The sequence below is a fragment of the Seriola aureovittata genome, chromosome 3 (genome assembly GCF_021018895.1).
Source record: "Seriola aureovittata isolate HTS-2021-v1 ecotype China chromosome 3, ASM2101889v1, whole genome shotgun sequence".
Lineage (NCBI taxonomy): Eukaryota > Metazoa > Chordata > Actinopteri > Carangiformes > Carangidae > Seriola > Seriola aureovittata.
In genome coordinates, this window is record NC_079366.1 from 15,253,396 (window position 1) to 15,269,396 (window position 16,001).

General features: G+C 39.2%; 1 protein-coding gene across 1 annotated transcript; it reads left to right on the plus strand.

Annotated features, from left to right (window-relative positions):
- The first annotated feature begins 11,726 nt into the window (after nt 1–11,726).
- On the plus strand, nt 11,727–13,278 carry LOC130166642 (sialidase-3-like). Its single transcript, XM_056372335.1, has 2 exons — nt 11,727–12,033; nt 12,153–13,278. Exons 1-2 carry the CDS (start codon nt 11,836–11,838, stop codon nt 13,065–13,067), a joined length of 1,113 nt encoding a protein of 370 aa, XP_056228310.1. The 5' UTR covers nt 11,727–11,835; the 3' UTR covers nt 13,068–13,278.
- Nucleotides 13,279–16,001: the final 2,723 nt, after the last annotated feature.

Sequence of the window (16,001 nt, forward strand, 5' to 3'; positions counted from 1 at the left end):
ACTCTTATCACCTGTTTGCTTTGTCAGACAAATTAGAATAAAAAGTAGACTCAAGTTTTGACTGAAGCATTGATTGCTTTTTAAAGCCATTTTTGTTTTGTTTTTTTCAGATGTAATTTTCCTTTCATTCCGCCACATGAATCAGGCTAACATGAACAAATACTGAACAGTTCATAGAAACACGTAGCCTGACAGACAGGATCTTTCCTCTCTGCTGCAATAACAGATGAGCATGAGATTCAAAGCATGCTGTGAATGGATTTGTTCATCAGATTTGATGAGTGCACACACACAGACACACACACACATATACGGACACACAGAATTGTATGTAGGCTACACGAGTCACATGCCACTAGCAGCCTGAAGTGAAACACAGCCCCTCCAATTCATCCCTCCTCACTCAAAACCCAGGAAAGGTTGTATTTGTGTATTTGTATGGTCCGAAATCTGCTACAAATCTGGCAACCATATGCTGGGAAATATTCAGCTTTCATGTCTTTCAACTTAGCCATTTCTTTTGTTTTAGAAAAGAGTCTGCTTCTCCACACATGTGCATCTCCGTTGCTTCATAATCTTATTGTTTTTGAAGTGAATCCTAGCGTTGTGTGGTTGCTGACAGGGCTCAACTTAGGGAGGCCTTCTGCTGTGTGAGTGAACATTTTGGAGATTATGATGATTCAAAGGGACAACACATTCACTTGTGTTTGCAACAAGTTGTCAATAACTGGGGAATGTATCACAGATTGATTCCATATATATATATATATGTACTATAAGGCCAATGTATCTCTGTAAACTGTATATTAGTCAAAACATTTAGAGTATACTGTGGCATCCAATAGATTATCACTGGGTGCTGCCCTGTGGCACCAGATCCCCAGTAGCCCTGAAGGCTCCATGTTAGAGGTGTGACAGTTAATTTCTTTCAATGTATTTAATTACAAATGTATTTGTCAATGAAACAAAAAAAACAAAACACAAAAACAAAATATAAACTAGAATTGGGGGTCTCAAATCCCCTGAAATCACGACTCTTGTATTTTGTTTAGTATTTATTATTTTTACAGTATTTTCTTTTCTACAAATAATATTTATAGAGAAATATTATGACATAAAACATTCATGACTATGATATGCAAAAAACGAAAACAAAACAAAACAAAAAAAAACATTTAACTAGTATAAGTACAAGTATTTGTTAAGAGTTAAAAACTATACACTCTGATAACATGCTCCATAGGACTGTGTGGGTGTGGCTTGATCAAATAACCAAGTAACCAAGAAAACCCACAGACTGTCACCAACTCATTGCAATTCAGCATTGAACTGAGTCATGGGGGTTGACGTCATCACCACTCCCATCCTGCTGTGTTGTACTTGCGGAGATGGCAGATTTATTGTTCTGGTAAAGAGGTAATGAAGATATGATTTGCTGGAACTTCCATAACCATGGATTCAGCATTACCAACTTGCAAAACCAGCGTGATGCATACACACAAGACTGGCAAACAGGACAAGGCAGCCAACTACAAAAAAAAGTTGTAAAGCTCACATATGAGCACAGGAAAGAGCAAGCAAGGTTGAAGGGCTGTATGCTTTTATGAGAGCTGAGAGTCAACCAGGGTGGTCCTTCACTCCATGCTCAGATGGTAGGCCTGTCAACACAACACAACAGCAGAAAAAATAAATCATCACGTTCCTCCGAAGCTCTCCATATTGCCGGAACTCCTTCCTGATCTGACCAGTGCAAGAGGGGGAGGAGGAGGGATGTTTAGGTCTTCTGCTACAACAGCAAAGCTGCTTTTGATTCTGACCGTGCCCCTGCCTCTGTCTTCCCAGCAGGCACCAGACGTCAGAAAGACATTGGACTCTACCAGACATTAAACTTTGGTTTGAAATGAAAATCAGGTTGACGTCAAAACAATTGACATCGTGGCATTTAGCACACGTTGGGTTTTGGTCACCAGTAGAAGGTCAGTATTTTATGTGTCAAGATGGCATTGGCATGAGACACTTGGAAGACATTAGATTGTGGTTCGTTAACAACACAACTTAAGACCGACAATATATCATCAGCTGTCAGTATTGTATGTCCAATTGACATCGGCATTAGATGTTGTCCTGACATTGAATTTTGGTCACCCAACATCACAACCTACATTCACCCAAATATCAACGTCTAACAGCATTGGTGGCCATCTGCGTGCCTGCAGGGTTACTTTTCATTCCCTTGTTATTCCTTTTTACTTCTCCTCCTCACTACCCAGACCTGAGAGCTGTTTATTTTCGCTGATTCTTCCACTTTTATTTGCTAAAAACCAGTTCAAACTAGTCAGTTTGAACCCAATGGCAGCTGCTGTTGTGAATATATTTGGAAAAAGTCTGATCCAAAAATATTCAAGAATTATCAAGCCAGAACTCATTAATGACCCCCCCACCCCCACCCCCGTCTCTGGTACCCCTGGCTTTGGTCTATAGCACCTGTCAGCTCTACTTTTTTATGAGCACTGGAGGCAGGAGTGGATACAGAGCAGCAGGGCAGAGCGGTTTGGAGGGAGGAGAAGTATAGAGAAGTGGGAGGAGGAGAGGAAAGGGGGATATTTGTGATATTTATGGGCTACAGGGTGGTACACAGTGCAGCATACAGCACAGCGTTGTATGGCAGTGCTGAAGCTTTCAGGGACCAGCTCTCTCAACAGATCTTAGTTTCTATTTCATACTGTGCAGAAACGCCACAGCTGCCTTCAAGGATGTTTTTCTCAAGTTATCATCCATCTAAAGTTCAGTTAATGACAATTGATAGACTTTTTTGTCACAGAGACACAATTTTATTACACAGTCCTATTTTAGAACTGATTTGGTCTGAGGAGATTGTAACCCACCTCTGAAAATCTCTTCTCTATTGGGCCATTTCATGCAGCCTTTTAGTTCAATATAAGACAAATGTACATAGGCTAGCATTTGTGTCCAATGGGTCAGAGTATCTAATGCATTTCACTGCTTCAGTGTGCTGGTCTGTTTTTGCTGAGGTGAGTGATGGTGGGTCTGCAACAAGGCATGTCTCTGCTATATCGCAACCACCAATGCTTAACAAAACTGGAGCAAAGAGACATTTGATGTGACAGTCTTCTTTCCAGCTCAAAATGAGGATGCAAATACAAAGAGTGACCAAAGCCAGAATAAAAACAAGTGGCTGCTTTTCTCTCACCCAATCAATAAGTTCAAAAGGATTAACTTAAAAGTGTATCTTAAGAAATAAACCAAATTTTGCCGCTCCATCTTTACATTTCATAAACAACATGAACACTGTGTATCAATATCTCCGTAACACCTTGAGGGAATTTCTCAAAATTGCGCACAAAGGTTCACTGGAACCCAAGCATGAACTGATTAGACTGTGGTGGTCAAAGGTAAAAGGTCAAGCTCACGGTGACCTCAGAAAATACTTTTTAGCCATTACTCAAAACTTCACATAGCAATTGTGACAAAGTTCCACACAAATTGTTAATGTTTCATATGATTCTGGATAAATAGTGATGTAACCTGAAACTAGTCTGATCGGTGAAGACATACAACCGTGAGGCGGTAATTCTAGTTAAATTTGATTCTTGGCATCCTCAACAACAAAAAAAATATATCAATCACATTAGTGCATTCCTATTCCTGTTAACTTTATCACTAATCTAATGTTTCACCACTACTTAAAAGATATTTCATACACTCTGATACAATGATCCTCCTGTCCTGTAGTAGCCTCTTCTAGGACCGGCACTGGGAGAACTAGTCTCAGACTGGACTCTCAACATCAGATTCAAAGAAACCTGATGAAATGACTTGGTGCAAACAGGCAGTGTTGCCGACTTAGTGCCTTTTACTGACTTTTTAGAGTCCTTTAGGAACTTTCTTTCTTTCAAAAAAGCACCAGCAACAAATCTAGTGACTTACTGAATGAACTTTAGCTACTTTCCGTAGAACAGAGTCAGCAGTATTGCCCTGCGAGCCCTCCGCAGGCACACCGCTGTATGCGTCTCATTCAACTGAGTGTATGGAGGCTGGCATGAATGAGTTTCTAACTGTCTCTCTGAGTGACCATTTTACAAGTAAATACAGCTAAAATCATAGAACAGTCATTGTTTTTAAATTATGTGTTTGGTGATTTTTGTCAGACAATGACAAACATCATTTTTAGATTTTAGCGGTGTGGAGCAATCGTTAGAAATGGTGTTGAAGTTAACATGTAGTCTTAATGGGCCATGTTTCAGTCACTATTTCATTTGACATTTTCTTCAGAAGAAATTGCACAATGACAGTTGGCAAGTTTTCGAAGAACTGTTGAAAAAAAGTTGAAGTTCACAAATTTGCCACATATTATGCGAGAGAATTTTGCAACATATATATAGTGTCAAATCTAATTAGTTGACCTTACTTAAAAAAAGTATGTATAAAAAGTATAGTATACTTTCTTGTACATTCAAGTACAAAACAACAGCTAAACAACAAACTTGTGGTTTGATTTGACTGTAGAACATACCATGGACAAGGCAAAAATAAAACCACATTTTTGTGAGCTAATTCTATGCATGTAACAGTCTCACAATATTAAACAGGTAAACACCTGATAATTACAGGACTTCAGTGCATGCAAAATCATTGCATTTCTGATCAAAACTGAAAGTACAACAAATGCTTTTGTGTCCCAAAGTGAGCATCAGTCCAAGGTTTAAACCAACATAAAAAAAAACCATCACTCCTTGGGTTTTGTATTTGTACTACATTACAACTATTAAAAGTTTTCCCAAAACACAAATGTAAACAGGTCAACCTTGCTAGGTTCCTTTCTGACAACATTATCTAACAACAACTCTTTGCAACACAAGGTGGAGCTATTTCCAGCATTAGTATACCAGCATAACATTGATAGACTTTAATGGAATTTTTTTTTTTTAATTGAGATCATAAACAAGCCAGCTCAGTTGCATGAAAGCATCAAACTTTCTCTGATAACAGGAGAACATTAATGGCTGCATAACTTACAGTTACAGTAAGTGCTATCTGACAGCTGATGGCTCTTTACTGGTCTAACCCAGTAGACTGTTCTTCAGAGAGAACAGTTTTGGTGGGAGGTTTTTCTTTCGCATTCCAAGCATCACAGTCTGAATGAAGTTGAGTGTATTTGCCATGCATTTTGGGTAATCCAAATGCAAATCATATGTAAGCCCAAATAACAGACAAACTGCCTGAGGCAAGTTTTTAATTCGATCCATGACAATACCTCCCTCCAGAATGATGGCAGTGGAGATGGGCTGGAGGTCCACTGAACTTGGACCCTCGTGAGGACGATCTTCACTGACAACTGTCAGCACACCAACAGTGATGCATTCTAGGGCCTCGTCTCTCGCTGTATCCTACAAAGACACACACACATTCTTCAGCATGGACACAACACAAATATGTGTTCACACTGGATTGTTGCAATATAGCCAACAAAATAAATTTGGTATGGTTAAACTAAAGCTATGGTCCACAAGGTCCATATATTCTTGAACAGTGACACTGACTTTTCAACCTAGACTCCTGCTCCTTAGATTTAAAATGAATTAATGTGTACAACGTTTATGTGGCAAATTTCATTTTTATTTACTGGCTGTTTAAATACCTCTCAGATTAGCTGCGGAGGAATTGCTATACAAAAGACATCAATCACTGTACAAAATGTATATTGTATATTGTGCAGATAGAATTACATCTTCTATGTCAGCACAGATATAGTTCTATTTTAATGCAGACCAAACTTTTTCCTATGTGCAAGTACTTACAGAGCATGTCTTGAAGAACTTGATTGATGAACTATCATACAGATCAAAAGCAAAATTAACCTACTTACCATCCAGCTCATGTGCTGCATAAGCTCACTGAGTTTCTGGCCAACAGTTCCCTTTTTTGTTTTGAAAAGTTCGATGAAACACGGGGCGTACTGGTCCAGAGCCTCAAAGAAGTCTCCCTCAAGATTCTTACTGGCGATTCTATTAAACTCAGCAAACACCTGAAAAAGTAGAAAGAGGGGTGGGTAGGGATGGAGAGATGGCAGAGGTGTTAACATTCCAACAACTGTGTTTGGATTTCTAGGTACACACCTTGAATTTCTTTTTGATTGGCATTATTTTATTGGTTGAGAACAAAAATAGCTTACCTGTCTCTCTGTGAAGAGTGCTGACCATCGTTCAACCATGTTCTGTACAGCAGGCTCCTTTTTTACAATTTCTTGTCCGCGTAGTGGGAATGATTGGTCCATCATTTGTGAGATGAGAGTGCCATTGGGTTGTTTTTTCTTTATTTCTTCCACAAGAACCTTTCTGGCATTTGCAAGGCTTGTTTCATCATGTCCTTCAGGTAAGTTAGGCAGTTAGTTTGCTTCACCTCTTTTTGGCCATTTGATATTCTTGCTTGAGGATTCTCCTTCTGGGTTGCCTTTAAAAAGTCAGCTTCAGTGCCAGGCTCCACAAAGTCACACAGCTGACAATGGAAAGCACTTTCACCCACATTCCCTAGGTCCTTTTGAGTGTGCCATGTTGATAAGTGGACTTTGAGTGCACTGAAAGATTTAAATGTGCACAGGCACTCCTTATGAAGGCATGGTAGTGGTGATATTCGAGTGTGGCACCCATGTTTTAAGCAGTAGTGCTTAAGTAAGTAGCCCCTCTTTTCAGCACAAAATGTGCAGTACTTAAACGTCCACTGTATAGGAAGTTTTTTGTCTTCTTGAAAAATCTGAAAAGAAAGAAAAGATAATTTTAGCATCAAGCCCAGCAAAATAGAAAGAAAAAAACAAAAACACAAATGCAGTATCAGACTTGAAATACCAGAGCTATAGAAAAAAAACTAAATCCATCTAATTATCAAGCTTTTAATCATTGAACTTCTTTAAGACAAGAACAGCTACCAAATGAACACAGCAGTACAAAAGGTAGATGGTAAATGACTCACTTATGTGGCTAGACATCAAGGGAACTGTAGTCCTGGGTATGATGGACTAAAATTGTAACCCACAGTATCTATAGAGACAGAAATACAAATTACATCAAATATTTGAAATTCAAAATAGGGCTGGGACGATTAGTCGACGTAATCAACGTTGTCGATTATAAAAAATATTCGATGTGGAATTTTAGTGTCGACACGTCGTGTAAAACCACACAGGGTAAATGTTCATAGAACAAAACCGGAACTTTCTAATGGGACCGTTTATATCCAGCGTCTTTGGTTTACCCGGATACAAGCGCAGTGCAAGGGCTGGGACAACGCAGTGACGTAGTTGAAGTCATTGACTACGTGAATGATTTGCGTCTGTGTAATCTATTTGAACAACATGGCGGCGTCTAACAGCAGCATGACGGAGCGTGTGGAGCAACACGCGGCAAAAAGGCTCGCACATGGTCTTCCAAAGTTTGGGAATTTTTTAATCTTGACACCAACAGTGCAGTGGTCTGCAGACTCTGCAAAGTGCATCTGGCGTATCATTCGAGCACGACAGTCATGGACGAGCACTTAAAAAGGAAACACCCTGGTGCAGTGAGTCAAGATGGCAGCAAAACTTCGTAAGTTATATTTACTTTCTTTTAAAGAAAATGAAACATTACATGCTATGAACCATAGCCCTGTTTGTAATCAACCCAAAATGTTTGCTTTTATACTATAAACTATAATATAAATTCCTTAAGCAACTCACTCATTTATAAACATTTTAACATTATAAACATTTCACTGTATGCACATGTATATGCATTTCTCTTTCTTTTTTTTTTCTACATTTCTTCAATCAGTCCTTTTGGTTTCTCTATCTGCCTCTTAGGGCGTTTTCTCAGAGTTGTATCACTGTTCTTGGTATCTTTCATTCCTGTTTCTTCAGGCAAGATTGTCACATCCAGTTGTTTTGTCACATTTGATTGTTTTGTCATGTTCGGTTGTTTGCATTGTCCTTGTGCTGCCATGTCCTTGGTGTTATTATCTATAATCATAATATTACTCTGTGGCACTTTTAGCAGGTGTCTCCTGTTTTGCCTTAGTCAGTCCATGCTCCGTGATGACCTCGTATGACCTTGGTGTTGTCTCTTGAATCACTTTAGCCAGAGGTCTCCACTGTCCATCACATCTGACCCTGACAATTTCTTCGTGGGCCAGGGGTTTCAGTGGCACTGCTGTTCTGTTGTAAGCGTTGATCTGAATCTCTTTAGGAATATTTGACACACTGTGCTCCATCCTCAGCTTTGCTGCTGGAAGCCTGGTCCTCAGCTTCCTTTTCATGAGCATCTCTGCTGGTGAAAGTCCATTCTCCAGTGGTGAGGCTTGGTAGTTTAGAATAGCCAGATACGGGTCCTCACTCTTTTCCATGGCTTTCTTTAGAAGGCGTTTCACAATTTTACACCTTTCTCCGCCTTCCCATTCGACTGCGGGTAAAGGGGGCTCGAAGTTATGTGTTCAAAACCATAAGTCTCTGCAAACTCCTTGAAACTCTGGCTGCTGAATTGAGGCCCATTGTCACTTATCACCGTGGATGCAATCCCATGTCGTGCGAATATGGCCTTTGTGTGTGCAATTACATGTTCTGCCGTTGTGGCGGACAGCTGACAGAATTCTGGGTAATTGCTGTGGTAATCAGTCACCAGCAGGTAATCCTTACCTTTTAGTTGAAATAAGTCCATTCCAACCTTTTCCCATGGCTCTTGTGGTTTATCATGTGGCATCATTGGCTCCTTAGGCTGTTGGTATTGATGTCGCTGGCAGACCTCACAGCGTTGCACCAACGTCTGAATGTCTCTATGCATGTTCGGCCAATACAGAACATCACGTACACGTCTCTTACACTTTTCAATACCAAACTTCAGCCTTTGTGATCTCATGGAGATGGGAACGACTATCTGTGTGCCCTTTAACAGAACCCCGTCCACCAGAGATAACTCACCCTTAAAATGTTGGTATGGCTTGACTAGCATCACATTGCCAGGTAAGCTTATCTGTTTGACCGCACCTGTAAGTGTTTCATCCTCCTGAGTCTCTTTAGCTATTTCTGCCCATTTTACTTTTGACACTGGCATCTGTGTTCTGACATCATCCTCAGTAGTACTTTTATCATGCTGCAAGCTGGCCCTGCTTAATGTATCTGCTACTATTAAGTGTTTGCCAGGTGTGAACTTGAACTTCAAGTCGTATTTTTGGAGACGCAGCATTAGGCGCTGTATACACGGTGGCAAATCTCCTAATGGTTTCTTAGATATGGCTATTAAAAGTATGTGATCTGTCTCCAAGATAGCTGACCTCCCGTATACATACTCATGAAACTTCTCACAGCTGTACACTGCCCCTAGTGTCTCCTTTTCTATTTGTGCATAATTTCTCTCTGCTGATGTCATAGTGCGGGAAGCATGCTACTGGTAACCACTCAGAGTCATGTTTTTGGAGTAGCACAGCACCTAGGCCGGCTTTTGAAGCATCTGTGGCTTGTCTTCATCATAGAATCTCAGGACAGTCTCTTTTGTCAGAGTGTCCTTTACCCACTCCCACTCATTCACATGCTCTGCAGTCCACTGCCACACTGTGTCTGCCTCTAGCAGGCTTCTCAATGCCCTCGTGTTAGATGATAGGTTAGGAATAAATTTCCCTAGGTAGTTTACCAAACCTAAGGCTCTTTGCAGGTCCTTCTTGTCTTCTGGTATGGGCATTTCTGCTATAGCTCGGATTTTCTCGGGGTCCGGCTGCACCCCAGCTTCTGATAACTTTTCACCCAGGTAAGTTACGTCACTCACACCAAATTGGCACTTCTTTTAGTTCAGTCTTAAACCTTCTTCTTGTGCTTTGTTGAGCACTCTGCGAAGCCTGTCATCATGTTCCTGTTTAGTGCGATCCCAGATTATCACATCATCAATGAATACACCCACCCCTTCTATTCCATCAAACAGCTGCTGCATAGTTCTGTGGAACACTTCGGGGGCAGAACTTAGACCAAAAGGTAGTCTTAGAAAGCAATGCCTCCCGAATGGTGTATTGAATGTGCATAACTTGGCACTCTCTTCATCTAGCACTATTTGGTAAAAACCAGATGAGGCATCGAGTTTGGAGAAGTAGCTTGCTCCACTCATAGCACTGGTTAACTGATTTGGTTGGTAACCTGTAATGTTCACGCTGAATCCCTTTATTTAAATCCTTAGGATCTATGCAAAGTCTCATCTTTTATACTATAAACTATAACATAAATTCCTTAAGCAACTCACTCATTTATAAACATTTTAACAGTATAAACATTTCACTGTATGCACATGTATATGCATTTCTCTTTTTTTCTTTCTTTTTTTTTTTTTTACATTTCTTCAATCAGTCCTTTTGGTTTCTCTATCTGCCTCTTAGGGCGTTTTCTCAGAGTTGTATCACTGTTCTTGGTATCTTTCATTCCTGTTTCTTCAGGCAAGATTGTCACATCCAGTTGTTTTGTCACATTTGGTTGTTTTGTCATGTTCGGTTGTTTGCATTGTCCTTGTGCTGCCATGTCCTTGGTGTTATTATCTATAATCATAATATTACTCTGTGGCACTTTTAGCAGGTGTCTCCTGTTTTGCCTTAGTCAGTCCATGCTCCGTGATGACCTCGTATGAACTTGGTGTTGTCTCTTGAATTTCAAATTTAGCTGTCAAATTTAGCCACGTTATGTTAATAATATAGTTCAGCTAGCGTTAGCCGACATTACTACACACATCATTACTAGCAAGCACGAAAAATATAGCGCTTACTTACAGAAACAAAACGGTGTAAACAAGGGTAAAATATTACTCACCAAATGAGTGTGCCAAGCACAAGAATGCTGAAAATAATAATCACGAGTGCCGTTGCAGTAATTAGGTCCAGCTCAATAAGGTCCAGCTCCACTTCGTCCGTTGCGGGCATGCTGTTAACATGTACGGTCAAGCGTAGAGAGGACGGATCTGCGCATGCTCACAGGTCGAAAAAAAAAGTTTTCAAATCCATAACGAAGCAAAAGTACTAAGACCACTCCGTGAAACTACTCTGTTACAATACAAGTACAGGTCCTGCAGTGAAAATTTCAATTAAGTAAAAACATATAACCACAAAAAGAAATACTTAAAATATTAAAAGTAAAAGTAGCATACTCAATGGAGGAAAATAGCTCTTGTGATTATTATTATATATCACGTATGTATTATTACATATGCAGTGATGTAAAAAGTACAATATTTCCCTCTGAAATCTAATGGAGTAAAAGTAGAAAGTAATATGAAAAGAAAAAAAACTCAAGTAAAGTACTTAAAGTACTTTGTACTTAAGTGCAGTATTGAGTAAATGTACTACTCCAACACAGAAAAAAGCACAATTATCAAAAACGTACTTTTTCTAAATGAATCCAGCTCAAGTAGACTGAGCTGGTGAGATTTTTCAACCACAAATTACAAGTAACTTACTAAAAGCGAGTGTTAGCCTATTAGCAATTTGATAAAAACTGATTTAAGTCAATTTACTATTTTTTAATTAAATACCATGTTTGCATTTACAGTGTAGTTCTTGCTCTCCTCCAGCTCCAGATGGATAATTTTTTCTAATCATTTGTCAGCAACTGAAGAAAACATTCATGTTGAATCATTTCTGAAGAACTGAAGAAGTGATTCATGTTGACTAATTTCTGAAGAACTGAGGAAATGACGATTTACAAACTATAGGATCCAGCCTTATAAAAGCCTCATCAGGCAAACTTTGATTACTGTAGAGACACACACTTCAAGTCTTTCTTTCTGCTCTATTGAGTGATCATTTTAGACACAGAAACCAACCATGGACTTCCAACCACAGAAGCAAACTGTCTTGAAACCTCCTGTGTACAGGATTCCTGCTCTTTTATACGAAAGAGAAAGTGAAACTCTTCTGGCCTTTGCAGAGCAGCGGACGACGAAAAGTGACTCCAATGCAAAGGTGCTGGTCATGAAATCAGGAAAGCTGAAGGAAGAATCCCCTGATGTGAAGACAATTGAGGTAAACAACCCCAGCAAATTTTCATCTCTGAATTACATGGGAATATGTAGTATTAATTTCACCTCCATTAAAACAGCTCTGTTCTGTTAACACAACTCTGAATTATATATATTTTCTAGTGGACAGAGTTCAAACTGGTGGAAGAGGCTCGGATTGATGGACACCGCACGATGAACCCCTGCCCAGTGTACGAAAAGAACAACAAAGTACTCTTCCTGTTTTTCATCTGTGTTGAAGGCAATGTCTCAGAGTTGTGGCAGATAAGAAATAACACAAACAAGGCCCGTCTCTGCTACATCACAAGTGAGGATCTTGGACAAAGTTGGAGCAAGGTAACAGATTTGACAGACACACTGGAAGAAATCAATGACTGGGCCACGCTGGCTGTTGGTCCAGGCCATGGTGTTCAAATGAATGGGGGTAGATTGATTGTTCCTGTTCATGCTTATGTTAAGAACAATGCACAATATGCACTCGCCCTGTATAGTGATGATTGTGGTGACCATTGGCAGTTTGGCAAAATACTTCAAACAAAATCAATTGAATGTGAAATGGCAGAGTTTTTTGATGAAGAAGGCAAAAGCTTCATCTACTGCAATGCCCGTAATGAGGGCGGCAATCGAGTGGAAGCATTCAGTGAAAATAATGGAGATGATTTTGCCAAGCGGATTGGGAAACTCATTGAAACAGGTAGAGGTTGTCAGGGAAGTGTGGTCTCCTTTCCAGCTCAAAGTGAAGATGCAAATGCAGAGGGTGATCAAGACCAGAACCCAAAGTGGCTGCTCTTCACTCACCCAAGTGATCAGTCCAGAAGGACTGATTTAGGAGTGTATCTGAACAAATCCCCACAGGATCCAAATGCATGGAGCAAACCCTGGATCATTAACGGTGGACCCAGTGGTTACTCAGACCTGGCTTACATTGATGATGGTTGGTTTGCATGTCTTGTCGAGTGTGGGAAGAAGACAGAACTTGAGCAGATAGCCTCTGTGGTTTTTAACTACAAGCACATCAAGCAAGGCATTGGAGAGTAACTGACATGATGCCTTTCTCTGTCGTTTTACCATAAATGACATTCAGCTTTCACATATGAGACTTCCTATAACCTGCTGTTCAATAAATGTTATACTAACACATTGAAATCGAAATCACAACTGATGAATACATTAAGTGTTGGATAATGATTTATAATTTCAGCTCTTACAACCATGAAAATTATGTACAATACTGTGATGACATTTTATACTGCACTTCTCAAATGTAATTCATATGATATTGTATTTACACTGATTATGTGTTGCTTATGAAATAAAGAACAAAATACATTTTGACAAATAAATGTAATTATAAGAGCTGTCTTCCCCAGTGTTTTGAATAATCAGTTCATGAAAAGTTCTGTCTGGGGAAAAAAAGCAAACAGCAGAAAACTATTTCCTGTTTTCAAAGGAAAAACAACAGTGACTCCTTGAAGCATATGTGGCAGGCAAAATATCATTCATTGATTCATTCATCACTAATTTGTCAAACAAAGTAGTTGTGTTTTGTCTCTAAATCTAATTATAATTGTAGAAAATGGCAGTAATGACCTAAAATTATAATAAAATAAGTCAATAACAGTTTTAAGTGTCATTATAGGAAAATTAGTCCATATTGAAAATGATCCATAATCAATTCTAGATCAAATAAATAATCTGATTTATTTGGCATGACACCATTTCTCAGTGACTAACACAAAGTAGGTTACATCTTCAAAGTAAACTGTGATAGATAGATAGATAGATAGATAGATAGATAGATAGATAGATAGATAGATAGATAGATAGATAGATAGATAGATAGATAGATAGATAGATAGATAGATAGATAAATAGATAGATAAATAGATAGATAGATCGATAGCAGTGTGAACAAAGGATCTGTTGCTGTTCTGCAGCGAAGTGAGCCAGTGGTGGCTCACTTCTGATGATTGATGATTAACTGATGATTACTGACTGATAAAACGTACATCATTTCAGTGCAGACGTCAAAGGACCATCAGGTCAAGTTGAACTACTGCTCTGACTTCCTCTTTGAAACTGTTGAGGATATTAACCATGACGATATGTATAGGGAGAAAATATTGTGAAACTCCACGTGTCCCAACTCTCAGCCAAATCCAACAAAACCTCATACGACTAGACCAACAAGTCCTCTACAACAAAACACATTGGTCCATTCCCTATAGAACTACACACAATCATACTGCTGTTTCAAAAATACAACCATTTTCTGAAATGAAAACTCAAATGATTGACTTGGAACACAGATGGGGGTTTCCAAAAATCAAAATCAATTTACTTAGCAAAAGGTCGGTACACGGATGAGCAAAAAACACAAGGCAGACAGGTCCAAAAGGAGAAGGCTGAGGCGAGGTCATAACCGAGCAAAAGCTGTATAAGGCCAAACACTAGGAAATAAGGCTGGAACTCTTATCGCAAAGGAACAAAGACAAACTGGCCAAAGGGGAAGGGAGAGTCCAGATTAAATACACTAGGAGAGGGGAGATATTGAGACAAAAGTACAGCACATTAGGGCAGGGAATACAGCAGCAGGAAACACATGAAGGCAGGAAGTGAAGCTGAAATGAGAGGGAAAGTTAGTGAAGTCAAAATAAAACAGGAAGTGCATAAAAAGACAAGACATGATAAATAAATTAAAAAAAACTGAAAACATGCCCTAAGAAGCAGAGCTAGACCTGACATTAGGCACAAAAACAACTTGGTTATTGTAGTGACTTGGGCTCAACAAAATAAACCTAAGCCACAGTGAGGGGCTGCTACCGGGATGCATAGTTGACGCGTCGTCATGAGGTGGCTCCATATGATAAATCAAAACATCCGACTTGTGCTTACGATTATGATGTATTTATTTACTGTGTAACAAAACAGCCTTTGATATTCACTCACATATGTTGTACCAATAACTTGCATGAAAATAAACAAAAAGGCGTAAACATTGGGCGATGATTACTATTACTATCGTATTACCATTTCACTGTTATTTTTTGGTTTCCTTTTTCATATGATTCAGTTTGGCTGTGGACATTTGCCCACAGTGATACTGCAGGAGCTGCACCAAGAGGCCGTTAAACAGCAAAAAGAAAACATTTGTTTGCAAAGAATGCCAATATAATGCAGAGCCTACCTATGTTGTTTTTATGATCATATTGTACTGACCCTGTGCTATTAAAATAAATTGTTTTGCACATATGAAAAATATGTCTGTAGGATGCAACACAACAGTGCTTTCAAACATGTACCTGTAGGGTGGTACAGTGCATACGTCTTCTGTGACAAGTAAGAGGACACATAAAGTTTTATTATCTTTATGGTTATGAGGAAAGTAAGTTGGTTTGATGGATGGCTGAAAATATTGATTATTCAATATTCATTGTCTCAGTTTTTATTTTAGCTCAAGTTCTTTTTGAGGCAGAAACAACCTTTCAGTCACAGGGTAGATGCAGTAATCACTTTTTGGCAAATGCAAAACTGTTAAGGGTTGTATTGAACCTTTAAGGGTATTTCAACTGGTAAAGGGCCTGTATAGCTACAGTCTGTCAAATATAACCCTTGTGGGTGAAATCAAGTTGTTCTGAGGCAGAAACATTCTTTCAGTGACAATGCCTGACAATGCAGATACTGCAATAACTTTTTGGCAAGTGAAAAGGGGCAAAAATATTGGATGTAATGGCCCTTTAAAAGGGTATTTCAACAAGTAAAAGGACTGGGTGAGCTATAGTCAAATATAACCACCATGAATGAAGTCATGCTATTTTTTGAGTTAAAAACATCCTTTGTGTCACATAGGAGCTACTATCACTCAGTGGCAAGTGGAAATGCATGTAACTATTGGCCAATGTATTTCAACAGGTAAAAAGGACTGGGTGAGCTATAATCTTTAGAAATGTAAGCCCCATGAATGAAAGCAAA

What these genes read in the sequence shown, in the direction of transcription:
- LOC130166642 (XM_056372335.1), top strand. Translation starts at nt 11,836, where the DNA reads ATGGACTTCCAACCACAGAAGCAAACTGTCTTGAAACCTCCTGTGTAC. An exon ending in CTGATGTGAAGACAATTGAG is followed by an intron (nt 12,034 to 12,152) that starts GTAAACAACCCC and finishes TATATTTTCTAG; the next exon opens with TGGACAGAGTTCAAACTGGT.